Source organism: Chenopodium album, chromosome 21, assembly GCF_948465745.1.
Source record: "Chenopodium album chromosome 21, dcCheAlbu1.1, whole genome shotgun sequence".
In the NCBI taxonomy this organism is placed as follows: domain Eukaryota; kingdom Viridiplantae; phylum Streptophyta; class Magnoliopsida; order Caryophyllales; family Amaranthaceae; genus Chenopodium; species Chenopodium album.
Window position 1 is genome coordinate 5,538,943 of NC_137854.1, and position 14,444 is coordinate 5,553,386.

The 14,444-nt window shown below is 34.6% G+C and overlaps 1 protein-coding gene across 2 annotated transcripts; it reads left to right on the forward strand.

The window, feature by feature from the left end:
• The first annotated feature begins 233 nt into the window (after nt 1-233).
• Nucleotides 234-12,283, forward strand: LOC145603080 (gamma aminobutyrate transaminase 3, chloroplastic-like). Of its 2 annotated transcripts, none has more exons than XM_081659200.1 (19): nt 234-384; nt 2,959-3,068; nt 3,391-3,475; nt 3,597-3,669; nt 4,086-4,183; nt 5,789-5,881; nt 6,598-6,671; nt 6,750-6,788; nt 6,872-6,960; nt 7,050-7,126; nt 7,241-7,315; nt 9,845-9,892; nt 10,027-10,110; nt 10,185-10,272; nt 10,388-10,466; nt 11,321-11,411; nt 11,513-11,591; nt 11,829-11,944; nt 12,064-12,283. In XM_081659200.1, the coding sequence occupies exons 1-19, from the start codon at nt 382-384 to the stop codon at nt 12,136-12,138; spliced, it is 1,476 nt and encodes a 491-aa protein (XP_081515326.1). In that variant the 5' UTR covers nt 234-381; the 3' UTR covers nt 12,139-12,283. The 2 variants fall into 2 exon arrangements, with proteins under 2 accessions (XP_081515326.1, XP_081515325.1); XM_081659199.1 differs by lacking the exon at nt 234-384 and adding an exon at nt 523-690.
• The last annotated feature ends 2,161 nt before the right edge of the window (nt 12,284-14,444 follow it).

Here is a 14,444-nt window from a genome sequence, read left to right on the forward strand (position 1 = left end):
AAATATAAATTATAAAAAGTTGAATTTGGAAAGCGATTCGTTGACATGATTTCAACACATACCCACATGACCCTTTTTTTTTTTTTTTTTTTTTTTTTTTTTTTTTTTTTTTTTTTTTCTTTCTGGGAACAGACATAACCTTATTTTTTTTCATATAATATAAATCACTCCGGTATTTGTCAAAGTTGTTTCTACGATATAAATTAGGCAAATAATCAAAATGACACTAAAAAAAAAAGAGGGAGTATCAATATTGTGTCCATGCTTGATTCTAGGACAATCAATTCCCATGATCCATTTTAGTGGATAGATTCTCATTGGATTCTAGGTGTAAAATCCATTAATAGGAGAATCAAGTTTGATAACACAAGCTTCCTTCATATGGTAATATATCAGTTCTTACATAATCAATATCAATTGATTCCATATTTAACCTCTTTTTTTTTTTTTTTTTTTTTTTTTTTTTTTGAGAAAACTCATTTACTTTAAAAATTGACTATTAATATTAAATTTATATAATTAGTACATTCCCAATAAATTTGGATTCTCAAAGCACACCATACTCCAACTTGAACTCTTCAACATTATTTCTTTCTCTTTTTTTGGATTTTTTGAAAACTTTTCTCTCTCTTTAAGATTAATCCGTGAAAAATGAGACATTTGATTCAATCAACGTTCAAAGCAATCAAGGTATTCAAATTTTATTTTCCTATTCATAAATATATTAGTCGATTATTCTCTGTTTCAAATAATTTCTGATATGATTATGATCGTAATTTTGGGTTTTCATTTCATTTTTTTTGAATTTGTTTGCAACTGTTTGTTTTTTTATTAACTGTTCCTATTTACATATTTTTTCCAGATTTTTTCTTGTTGATGATGAATGTTAGTAGATTATGTCTGTTATGATTTTGTGACTTTTTTGTTGAGGTGGAATTTTGATTTCAATTATATTTAGGTTTTGAATTTTGTGAATTGGGCAAGGAAATTTGTGACTTTTGTGAGGAAATAAGTTTAATCACAAATGAGCTTTAATAATAAGACCATTATTGATTCAAATTGATGGAACAGGTTCATTTGTGCCAGAATTAAACAATGCATTACCAATATAATTAATTATTAGATGAACTCACCGCCCACATTTTGTTTATGCCCGAAAAATCGATTTTTTTTTTTTTTTTTTTTTTTTAATTTTATAATTTAGACATACTAGTTGGATGAATTTGGGAGATTCTGAGTTATTGATTGAATAGGTGGATAATGAATTATTCAGAGCAGGTACATACAAATAATATAATGCATGAGTTGCTTTGTGCAGCATGTGGAACTGAATATTGATTGTTTAATCAATGTGTGTTTAATGAGGATAGTAGTTTACTACTGGTCTTATTTTGCTGAAAATTGGGTTTTGATTGTTTAATCAATGGATTATTCAGAGCAGGTACATAAATGAACTCGTTTTGTTTGCTATAAGTCTGAAGGTTATGATCAGGTTCAGCTTATGAGTTATGATACTATGTGTTGAAACTTGAAACCCATTGTAAACCCACTTGTAGGTTGTAAGTGTCCCAGTCCACACATTCGAGAAAGAGGAGTTAGTTCTACTATCACCAATTGATTTTAGTATGGAACGTCCTTTGGCCTTGTTTGTGGACCAAACTCTCCTCATTTGGGGTTACACAGACCCATTTTAATATTATCTCAAAATTTAACATAATGGAAACGTATCAACCTAATTCCTGACACCATTTTGGGGGAGATTTGGTTATCTTTTAGTCCACTTGATGGACTATTTTTTGATTTTATAGCACATGCAATAATGCTAGACAAAATGTTTGTTAATTAGTAGATCTTTGTATAATCTATATTATCTATCTCTCTCTATATATTCACACCCATAATTCTTAATTAGAATCCTAATTCGCTTCTTTCCCTCTTATTAATTCCTTTAAATAATTGCATTTTCCATCAAAAAATTTGTAGGTCTGTGTATGAACTACTCTTGCGAAATATAGCCCCTTAAAATTTCTTGAAGCATTCACTTTCAGTGGCAAAATTCAGATTCTATCTCTATGACATTCAGACTTCTGTTTCTTCATATCATTCAAATTTCTGACTTTTTTTAAAAATAGTTGTTTGTTCTTCGATTTATATGATATACGAACATAACCCTTCATAAGTTTGTGATACTTTACCCTGTTATTTCAATCTTTGATTTTTCTCTCCTTATAATTTTCTGTCTCTTATCATCTCCTTTCTCTTTCTTGCTCTGTCTCTGTTCATCCTACGCTGGTGCAACTTCTTGGATTTTAAAGGTTTAGATTTTCAACTTTATTTTAATTGCATAAAAAATGGCAGAGGCACCAACAAGTCTAGGCGGTGGAAACCATGAAAGTAGTGACCAAAGCAATGTATGCAAGCAATGATGCAGATTTTTTTTATTTTTTATTTTTTTAATTTTTGTCCTTACGATATGTTCAACTGTTTTTATTTTATTGTGATTCGTTTTTATTATTATTACTATTTTTTTTAGGGGAGGCTATGGTTGTTTTTGATTTGTTGGAGGGGGTGGAAAAAGGTTCAAGTCTGTCTTTTTTGTCTTCAATCCATGAACATTAAACGTAATTGAAGAAGGAGAAATGTAAGGGATGCAATCCTAACCAAGTGTCTTTACTTTAATCTGACTAGCTAACACAAGCAGCACATGCCTCTAAACACAGTAATGTCTGATTTATTTTTTGTTAAAAAAATAAAAATAAAATATGTACTTACTTTTAAGGAATCTCATTACTCCCTCCATTCTCCTTAATTCCCATGGAAAATGAGAAACAAGCACTATATTGTGGGGCGGAGGGATTATAGTCTATACTCTATACTTTGAGTGGATTAAACTCTGTTGCTCATTTTATGCATCTGATTTATTCTTGACTATTTTTTGCTGCTATGGTGTATCTACAGTCGAATTCAAGTGTAAAGCATGCTGTCAATAACGGTACTCGAGCCTCATATCTGGCCAGATATACCAGTAGTGATGCATCACTGAACTCAACTACAGAAAGCAAAAAAAGGTTTGTACTGCATAACTTATGCTGATATTTATCAAATAGAGTGTAGGATGATGGTGCCTCTTTCTTTAGAGTGATTGTTTAACTGAATACATATTACCCTCCAAACTTCAAAAAATTTCAAAAGAGGTTTTGCTTCAAAAAATTTCATCTTACTTTTCTTTGGTTTCGTTGGTCACTTTGAAAATGTACTTCTTCAACATTTTCACATCTCATACAGAATACACTGGACTTGTATCAAAATAATGCAAGTCAAATTTAGAACATACATCAATAGACATTCATTCAAATTTATTTTTATGGATATATTTTTTCGTAATTTCAGTTTCAAAGGACATGATATGCTGGCACCTTTCACTGCTGGGTGTCAATCGACTGATACACATCCATTGGTGATAGATAAGTCTGAGGTATATCTTCTTCATACATTTATTTTCCATATTATAATCTAGAGGATTAATAAGGATCAAAAGCTATCATAAATATATGTATTTATATTTGTACCCTGCTTATGCAATTATTTTCTCCCAGGGTTGCTACGTGTACGATATTGAAGGAAACAAATATCTTGATTCTCTTGCTGGCCTGTGGTGCACAGCTTTAGGTACTGATCTTGATGAAGACAACTTAGATTCATTGCTGTTTCCTAACACTTATATTTCTGTTTTTTTTTTCCTTGTCTTATTATGTGATCTTTGAATCAATTATATGCATTCAGCATTTTCTGTAAATTAGTTAACAATAAACTGGTTTTTGTATAACTTATACTTTTTTAATAGTATAAAAAAGCATACTCCCTATCTGGCTATCTGTTTGAAGAACCATTACATTATGATTCTGCAGTTTTCTGCTAGAGCAAGAGCCCAATCACTGTTTATGGTATAAAGCAGTCAGAGCTTTGAAAATTTTGTCTTTCAATGTCTTGATTCAGATGTTCATATATCTGCTTTTATCTATTTTTTGCTTGTGTCACAATTTGCAAGCTATGACCATGTGCGGTGCCTGGACTGAAACATGCAGGAGGAAATGAATCTCGACTTGTTTCTGCTGCAACATCACAGTTGAATAAGTTGCCATTCTACCACTCATTTTGGAATCGAACTACCAAAGTGTCTTTAGTAAGTGCTACATATAGAGCTTCTTAAATTCAGAACATTCATTGAGTTATCTTTTAAGTAATTACTCAGCATCCTTTGATATACATATTGAGTTGATGCTCTAGCATATTATTCTTCCCCCTGTAATCTACTAGTCTTAGTAAATTTTTGATGTATAAGTACAAGTTTACTGAGTGTTATATTGTTATTATCATGGATGGAGATTGAGGAGGTTGGGTTTGGAGGCCAGATGGCTCAGATCTGTATGTTGGTGAATGTTTGTTTGGCTACCAAAATAATGTAAATTGTGGAGATTTTAGGGCTGGTGGGTGGATTTAGGGCTTGATAATAGTGGAAAATTAATTGTTACTGAAGGAAATTGAAGTGTAATAGATTCATTTATTTTATACTCCTGGAAGCTTACAAGGAGGATGATTATGATGAATGACCTAGGACACCATTCTTGATAATATCTGGCATTTGTTCGTGTACAGAAGGGATGAGGGACTTCTAGTGGTTTTTGCAGTTCTTTCATATATTAGATTGGGAATTAATCAACCCTATAGTTGGGACTTGGGAGTCATTAGGTCCAAGCTTGATTCAACATATAGTTTTCCAGTCTCCAGCTAAGCTTGACTGCACAATGTCAAATTGAGAAAGTTGTGGAACCTTAGAAAATTGCATTCTGTTAATTTTTTTAATCTCAAATCTTAGAATTTATGCTAGAAGTAATGAAAAAACATGGTGCTTTTCAAACCCAGCTCCTTAATGGTCAATCTTGCACCTTAGTTTAACTCTAAGAAAGAAGCTAATTTTCTTTTTGAGAAAAATACAAATTTTTTATCCGATAGCAAATTAAATTGTATACTAGCCTCTAATTACTCCTATTGGTAACTGAATAATCTTTTTCTTTTTTTTGTAACTGTTACCACTTATTGGCCTTTGAATTTCCAAAGTCTTAATTCTTTTAATTGAGTGGAAAGATGGAGATTAGATCCATAGTCCTGTAATAAATCTGGCCTATTGGGGAGCGGTAGTGGAGGCAGTGCATATTTAGTTGTCAGATCAAGCCTTAAGAGTAAGTAAGTTGGTTAATTGGACTGAGAAATGCCATATTAAAAGGAGATCAGCGAGAGAAGGATGAATAATATTGAGTATTTTCTTTAGCTTTATTTTTACACTTTGGGAGAGAACAAGCCTCTTGAAGCTTCTATTTTCTTTAATATTTTCCATTTTTGCCAGATAAAGTACAATTGTCTTATTTTCTATATGTAACAGACTCCCATTTATAACAAATCCATACCTAATAATTGATTTGTTTTTGGTCGTTGTTGCTGTAGTTGTATTTTTCTTTTTGTTTATTTATTTGTTGCATTCTATATATAGAGTTCTAGTTTGAATTCTTTCAATACTTTTTAGATTCCAAGGCCTTTTTCTTAACATTAGGTTGTCCGCGTTGAGTGTCTCTAGATTTGGCAGAAGTCCAAGTAGTTGCATCACTTGCATGTTCTTGAAATCCTGCATCCACTCTGCTTGATCTTTGGCCCTGATTTTTGTGTACTAAAAGGTACAGAAGGAATGTGAAATTAAGGAGGTGCTTAAAGTAGTTCTTTGATCAATTCGCAGGATCTTGCTGAGGAGCTTGTAGAAATGTTTACAGCAAGAAAAATGGCCAAAGCTTTTTTTGTAAATAGTGGATCAGAAGCCAATGATACTCAGGTAAGCTATCTGTGAGAGTGTCTCTATTGATTTTATAAAGTTTATGTGATGTCTTATAAGACCTAGAAGGAGAAGAGTTAGATCATATTGGGTGCATGGAGCCAAAGAAAAATGGAAGCAAGTGATAATATAGACATCTTATGTGAATGCAGCAGACCTTTATTAAGGATGCTCTAACTGAGAACTGGGTTGTGCGGTTGTACCCATGTGGCCATGTCTGTCCATATCTGTGCAAAACTTGAATGTGTTGTAAAAGCTGGCAAACATGGTTGATACAGCAGACCTCATTGATTTGTCTTAGTGCACCTCAATACTGAAACACAATACCCAAAAGTATAACATATGAATTCTCATTAACCAAGCACCTCACTGCCAAGGCGGATTTATATCTGTGTTTTCCCAGGCAAACTGTGTCATACCTTTATTCACTTTGTTAGAGGATTGCACGCAGGACATGTGCATGACGGGGTAACATCCAATTGCACATGGTAACTTGTATGTCAGGTTGGCTGAGTTACTTTTTCATGATTGACTTGGAAATACAGTAAGTCTGATTATGAAAGTATTGGAGATGACACCAGGGAAAGGAAAGGACACTGTGCAATATCTATCTGCTACTTTTCTTTTTAGCAATGCTATTTCTTTGAGATGTGGATTATGCTTAGTTTATGAGGCTTCTCTTGAAAATGGGATTTAGGATTTTTTTTGTCGTGCAGGTTAAGCTGGTTTGGTATTACAACAATGCACTCGGAAGACCAGAAAAGAAAAAATTTATTGCTCGATCAAAATCGTAATTTTCATCTTATCCATGTTTAGTTCATTTCCATTTTGAAAGAATTGAATCTTACTGTTTCCTTGCATTTGACAGATACCATGGCTCCACCCTAATAGCTGCTAGCTTATCAGGGTAAGATCTAGGTTGCATATTACATAGTTGTTTAATCGTGTTGATAAATGCGGCGGTACCAACTCATATGCTGTTTTGAACAGACTTCCTGCCTTGCATCAACAATTTGATTTGCCAGCTCCATTTGTTTTGCACACTGATTGTCCTCATTATTGGAGGTATCATCTTCCAGGTTGTGGTCGACTTCTTGGTTTTGTGATTGATCTTCACTTTCTTTTATATTTCTTCTTAAACTTATGCATGATGCACTTTTTGTAACAGGTGAAACAGAGGAGGAGTTTGCTACCAGGTTGGCAAATAATCTAGAAAATCTTATCCTCAAAGAGGGACCAGAGACGGTATAACTGCTACGATTAATACTTCCTTGAAGTCAAAAGAAAACTTTGTTAAGATCTTTAAGCTGAGACAGTAAATTAATTTGAATTTGATATACTGTGGTTTTTCCACTTCAGATTGCTGCATTTATTGCTGAGCCTGTCATGGGAGCAGGAGGTGTAATTCCTCCCCCGGCAACATACTATGACAAGGTATTCTGCAGTTCATACTAAATATATCGGCTCATGCCGTTCTTTTTTATTTGACATGTTTTGACTTTTGACACTATTCAGAAACTCTACTTTGACTAGCTTTTGCAATTTATATTTATGATTATAACAATGTCATGTGAGAATGTATTATTTTTGTAATATCAACCTTTTGTAATTTTAACTTATTGATAATTAGAGATATTGATTGTGAAACTTGTGCATTGGAAATTGTGATAAAAAAGTGTCAATTATAAAAGATTGGAAGAAGTATATTACTACCTTCATTTCATAATATTCTTAACATATTCTGATTTTGTCCGTTTCATAATGTTCTTAACAATCAATCAATCAATCAATCAAAGCCTTAATCCCAAAAGTGGGGTCGGCTAACATGAACCAAATTTGATTATTCCGTGTAGTCATCAACATAAATCTTTCTCCTCCATCCCTTACGATCCAAAACTTCATCCTCACGTAAATCCATGCACTTCATATCCTTCCTCACTCCTTCCAACCAAGTCATCTTTGGTCTCCCTCTTCCTCGTTTAATCCCTCCATGGTCCCACTCTTCCACTCTTCGCACCGGTGCACCCTCGGGTCTCCGTCTTACATGTCCAAACCAACGCAGACGATTTTCCCTTAATTTATCTACAATGCCCGCCACACCTACTTTCTTGCGAATAACCTCATTTCTGATTCTATCTCTTAAAGTGTTTCCACACATCCACCTTAACATGCGCATTTCCGTAACCTCCATCTTTTTAATATGCTCTTTCTTAGAAGCCCAACATTCTGTACCATAGAGCAACACTGGTCTTATGGCAGTCCTGTAGAATTTTCCCTTCAACTTTAAGGGAATGCTGCGGTCGCATCATAATGTTCTTAACCTATCTACTTTATTCCATATATGGCAAACCCCTCTTACTACCTTACTCCATAATATTGAAAATTGTTATTTACACCCGGGTTCAAGGTGCACCCAAGTGTATTTTGCTCATTTGATATATTTTTTTTGCTCATTTCAAAATCTAAAATGGGCAAAATTAAATCAAATGAGCAAAAAAACACCTTTGGGTGCACCTACCTCTACGTGCACCCGGGTGTATATAAAAGGTTTTCCCACAGTATTACCCCAGTCCATTCACTTATCCACCTTAGCTTTTCTTACACCCACCCTGTTTTACGCTCTCTTATTTTATTCACCTTTTCTTAAACTGACTCTCTATCTCTCTCTCTCTCTACACCTAATTCTTACACCTACCCACGGTGTTCCACTTTCTCTCTCTTTTGCCTTAATTCTTGTGCAAACAGTAGATGTAAAGAATATTATAAAATGAAAGTAGTATCTGTTTGGAATTTGATGTGTTACACTCTTAAGCAAGTCAGTATTTAATGCCATTCATGAGCGACTCGTAAATTTAACTCTTTGCATGCATTCTCTATATCCTTACTTTTAGAGATTTATGAGTAATTAACAATGATGATATATTAACCTTTCAAAAATTAAGAAAAAGTTCCTAAACGAGTAAATGGAATATGAAGTGGTAGTAAAAGCTGTAATAAGAGTGCAGAAAGGGAGAGATTTTACTAGATAATCTTCTCTGTCCTGTATTTTGAATGTGTTTTGAGTCATGATGAGCCACCAGCAACTGCAACCCTTTGGATCCCATCACCTCTTTTCTTCCCCTTTTTATCTCCTTTACTCCCCTCCAGGGCTTCACCTCTTTCTGTTCTCCCTTGGTGATACCTTTCCTCTCCATACTCCACTCTTCTCAGTTCTCTACCCCCTCTCCTTTGCACCTGGGTTCTTCAATTTTCATCAGCCTTTGCTGGAGGTCTGCTTTCCCCCGTCTAAAAATTTGAAGAGAGGGTTGTATGGAGTGAATAAAGTGATTGCATTAGATAAGGCCTCAAGGGATGTAATCTTGTAATTGATATCAATTGAAGAGCACAACAGTCTTGCTGTTCTCTATATGCACGCTGTGAAGCCAGCAAAAAGAGGTTAAGGAAGTTTTCGACTGCGACAGCCCATTACTCTACCTTCATCAGCTTAGCCATGCTGGGTTAGGGGTTATATGTGGAGGGACAGAACAATGATTTAGGGTAAATGAGTCTTTAGTGGAAGTTTTGATAATAGTCTATATTATCTTTGACCTGCACAGGATCTGTAAACTGTTCCCTGCTATGTTTCAACTAATGGGTTCCCCTTATATGCCTAGATGGTGAATATGTGATGCACCGTTTAGTATCCATTATCTTTCTTATTTATAAGTCCATATACCATTTCCAGTTTGGTGTAGCATGCCTTATATCATATATGCATGCGTGATAGTAGCTAATTCTGCAAAACATTGTGAGTGAGAATTTATCAAGTAAGTCGACAATATATGGTTAGGGATACTAGATTTTTTGTATTTTTTATTTTATCTGTAATAGAAAGTCCTCTCCTATATCTCATGCACCCTTGGTATTGATTCTATGCATTCTTTACGTTGTTTTAAAGATTTTTACTTTATCATATTGGCACAGGTTCAACCGATATTGAAGAAATATGACATCCTCTTTATTGCAGATGAGGTACATTTTACCCTCGCTTTTGATTAGACATGTCGAGGAGATTACTATTGTGCAGTTGTGCTGTTCACTTCTGAACTTCATTCTCTTATTCATGCAAAAGACCTTTCCTTTTCTATTTTTATGTTGTTTTGTAGGTTATCTGTGCATTTGGAAGACTTGGTGAAATGTTTGGTTCTGATAAATACAACCTCAAACCAGACCTTGTCTCCATGGCTAAGGTAGGCATGTTGTTCAAACTCTTGGTCTCTTTGTGCTTTAGGTGCTTGGTTGTTTATTTCTGTTGCTTTTACAGGCTTTGTCTTCAGCTTACATGCCCATTGGAGCCATACTAGTAAGTCCTGAAATCTCAGAAGTTATAAATACTCAAAGCAGCAAACTAGGTATGTTTCTATTGCAATGTACTTCGTACGAAGTAATAGTATTACAACTCTATGAAAACATTTTATTTAAATACTCTGTAAGAAGTCAGTAAGGGTTTTGATATTTAAATTGTAGGTTCCTTTTCTCATGGATTCACGTATTCTGGGCACCCGGTTTCTTGTGCTGTTGCACTCGAAGCACTGAAGTTATACAAGTATGATCTTCCTGGATCCTTGCTCCCCTACAAATCTTCAATTGTCCATTATCTTAATTTGCTCCCTCTCCCCCCCCCCCCCCTATTTTTCTCTTGGAAAGGTGAGGCTTGGAGGCTGTGTTACGGTATATAAGTGTTCAAAATATTCTAATTAAGCAACTACAGTGACATTTGAAAATGCAATCTTTCATACCCCTTGTAGCACATTATTGGGGGTAAAATTGGTGCAAAACTTCTAAGGGTTGAGTGTTAATAGGCATCTTTAGATTTCATTTGGCTCAATAAGAGTAGAGCAATTTATATTTCAAATATTTCAATCCCATGTAAGGGTAAGTGTATGTATCTCATGTGGAAGGTCATTTGAATGGGTCATGGCTTGTGTACCCTGCATTTTCTATTCTCTCTGAGTCTGATATGCGCCTTTCTAATGGGGAAAAAACTTTGGGTAGTACTCGAACTACATCTAGCTAAGCAGGTTGGTATTTGGCCCTGTGACTGTTTCACCTGGTTGCAGACCTTGCAGTTTGGCTGAACATACTGCTAAAAGGTTGTGACGTACCCAAGAGAGCTTTTTGCTTAGTGAAGCATGCTATACTTGCTCACACTATCAGCTTAGCGGCTACTTGCTAAGCTCCACTCTCTTGCATTAGGTAGGTTTAGGATGATGACTGAAGGTCTGGGTTGTGCTTAATTCTAGTTTCTCAGTCATGAAGTACCATTAAACCACATGTATGTGCTTGGCACCGTGTTGGAGTCTGGATTCTGGATCTATTGGTGCTTGAATTGCTTACTGTGTACTTGTGGATTGTTATGTCTGTCAACGATTGGTAACAGCTGATGTTATCTTTTTTCAGGGAAAGAAATATTGTTGAGCGTGTAAGGAAACTTGCACCCAAATTTCAAGATGGAATTAGAACTTATGCGGACAGTCCTATCATTGGGGAGGTATCTCTTAGTGGATTTTTTCTTGGGACTTTATCTGGCTTGTGTTTATTGTTGCTGCTTGCCAGCAGCATTTAACATTGCTACGTAATTTTTTCCTACAGATAAGAGGAACTGGCTTAATTCTTGGAACTGAATTCACAGACAACAAGTCGCCAAATGATCCATTTCCTCCTGAATGGGGCAAGTTTTTTGTTATATGTTATTTATTATTTATTTCTTTTGATTTCCTAGTTACTTTATTATAACCCAGTTTTTCTGTCTATTCTTGAAATGACCTCTTTTCTTGAGTTTTATCTTACTACCTCATGCACGGTAGTCTTAAACTTTCTCTTGCAAGATGACTATTGTATCTGCCTTCTCAGAGGCTTAATCTGTTCTGTTTATTCATCTCATAGTCCTGATCATTTTAAATTTCAGGAATCGGTGCATATTTTGGGGCACAATGCCAGAAGCATGGAATGTTAGTTCGTGTGGCCGGTGATAACATTATGATTTGCCCTCCACTAGTTATCTCTGAGGGAGAAATTGATGAGGTGAATATCTATTCTACTGGGACTTTCAATTTTTTAACAAAAAAAATTCAATGCATGCCATTTATGAATGCAATTTTTAACATGTACCGACATTTTCTTCTTTGTATGATCCACATCAGTTAATTACCAAGTATGGGAAAGCACTGAAGGACACTGAGGAGAGAGTGAAGGAGCTGAAGGCCCAGAAGAAGTAAGGCTCCTTGCTGGGTTGATAATGGCGAAAATGATGTTCTTCCCCATTTTCTTATGTACATGAAGGGTTCCTTGTGATGACATAATAGTCATTGTATGTAAGAATATTACTATGCCTTAATTAATAAATGCATTATTTCCAGACCATTATTGTGCAGTGCCCTGTTTTATAAATCTCGGGTTCAGAGTTATAAGCTTATAACTTGCAGAGTAAAAGTCACAAGTATCCCTAAGACCTTAATGGAGAAATGAAATTTTTTAGTTTATTATAAAGCGTCTTTTTCGTAAAATCATATCAGATAAGTGATACACGACACCTTTCGACTACATAACATATCACTCAATTCAGTCAGTTGCTAGCTGGTTGTACACGAAGTATAAGTGTTGATAATTACAGATGATTTTCTGCAATGAAAATTGTGCTCCATATCTCTGTAATATGACATGTTTTGATACCCCAAATTAAGCGTTGTGTATATGCATCATATACCAATATGGTATGGTACTGGTTGACAATATGCATATATTGTAAATCAGATTGCGAAAGCTAAAGCCTAAAACAGAGTATCATACATGCTTCTTGGAAATCCCCTCTTAAGGTGAAGCAAAGGAGAGCTGCAGCAGCATTGCTGAAGCTAGAGTCTAAGTATTGGATTTCTTGCTCGCTTTTCTTCGGGCACGACGCTCTCGGGAGCTCATAGAGGACTGAAACCCCATTCCATCATCCTCTTCCTTATCTTCGTAGTCTCTGAATGATTTCTGTTTAACAGATTGCCTAATTTTTACATTTTTATTTCAAGTTCTTAGCAAATAAAACTCTGAAGAGATGGATAAAAATGATACCTCGCGAAGTTCAGCAAAGCTAACAGCGTAAAAGGTGACTGCAGCAACTGCTACTATGGCTGCTACTGGCACCACCATTTGCATTCCTATTCCTTCCATCTTTTTTCTTTCTCTTTGGACCCTCTCAAGTCTCACCCTTTTTGTGTGGCTCTTATTAGTTTTAGGTGAAAGATATAATAATGTGATAGACTTTTTCGTTTTTATTAGTGCGCCATTATTTGTCTTTTCTCACCTGCCAATGCACAATAGCTAGATGTTCATTACTTTTTTATATTATATTCTTTCCTACAAAACGTCTAGTTTGCAGCGTACCGACGCCTGCAGGGACCAACGTGTACGGTAGGAGTAACAGGGAGCAAGCCAAAATTTTAGACGTTGATAGATTTTTTTTTTTTATTTTTTTTTTTGGAGGATGACATTTTTTTTAGGATGACATTAATAGATTTAATTATCTTTTAGCAAATTATATATTTTTTTTTTGACATTTTAAAAGTATTTTAAAAAAATATTAAACTAGATCCCGGTATTATTTCAAAAAAAAAAAAAAAAGAAAATAATATTTCTTACAAATAATGAAATAAAGCACAAAAGTTGTTCAAAATGAGTTTTGGAATATGAAGATGGTTGAATCAATTCATTGACAAAAAATTTAGTAGAATTTAACTGTGAGACAAAAAGGATGATTTTAGATTTTTATCTGATTAGTTTGCTTGAACTCAAAAAATTGACAAATGTTGTAATTTCGCGTGGTTTTATTAATCAACGGATCAATTTCAAGCATTCATCTACAATGTTACATGTCAAAAAATAAGAAGTATAATAAATGATGATTGACAGTTTTGTACGATGAACTTTGTCAGCTTGATACTGTCGTGCACGTAATATTGAACATTATCTTAACAAAATTGTATACGTTCCAATGAGAGTTGGTTAATCCCTTTGATATGATAACACCAATCAACAATTTTCTTCAATCTTTAAGTCGGGATGTTATTATCCTACTACAATTGCTGCTCACATTTGTTGTTGCTAATTTGCTATTAATCACCATTTGTTTTTTATGGTAACACTTAAATCATCACGTAATACCCGTTACTTCCAATTATAGTGTTAAGCTCAAATTTTCAAGCTGTCTAAGTACGATGGGAATTGAATTAGGTGCGTCTTCTCACAAGACTGTGACTGTCAGACAAGGGCAATGGTGCATTGATCTAGACGAGATTGATCAAAGTCATTGTATTCACATTGCACACTGTATTTTGTCTGCCTTTATGTGGCTCTCTTAAGTAGTTCATGCATAGTAAACTCCATAGTACAATTAGACAATCATGAATTCGGATTTTCCAAGGAAATTAAGCTTTCATTCACTTCAAAACTTCAACCAAATTCAATATTTACTGCTTTCCTCTATTATTACTTGCTTTATAAATTTGTACTTAGAATCAAATGTATCATGTTCATTCCT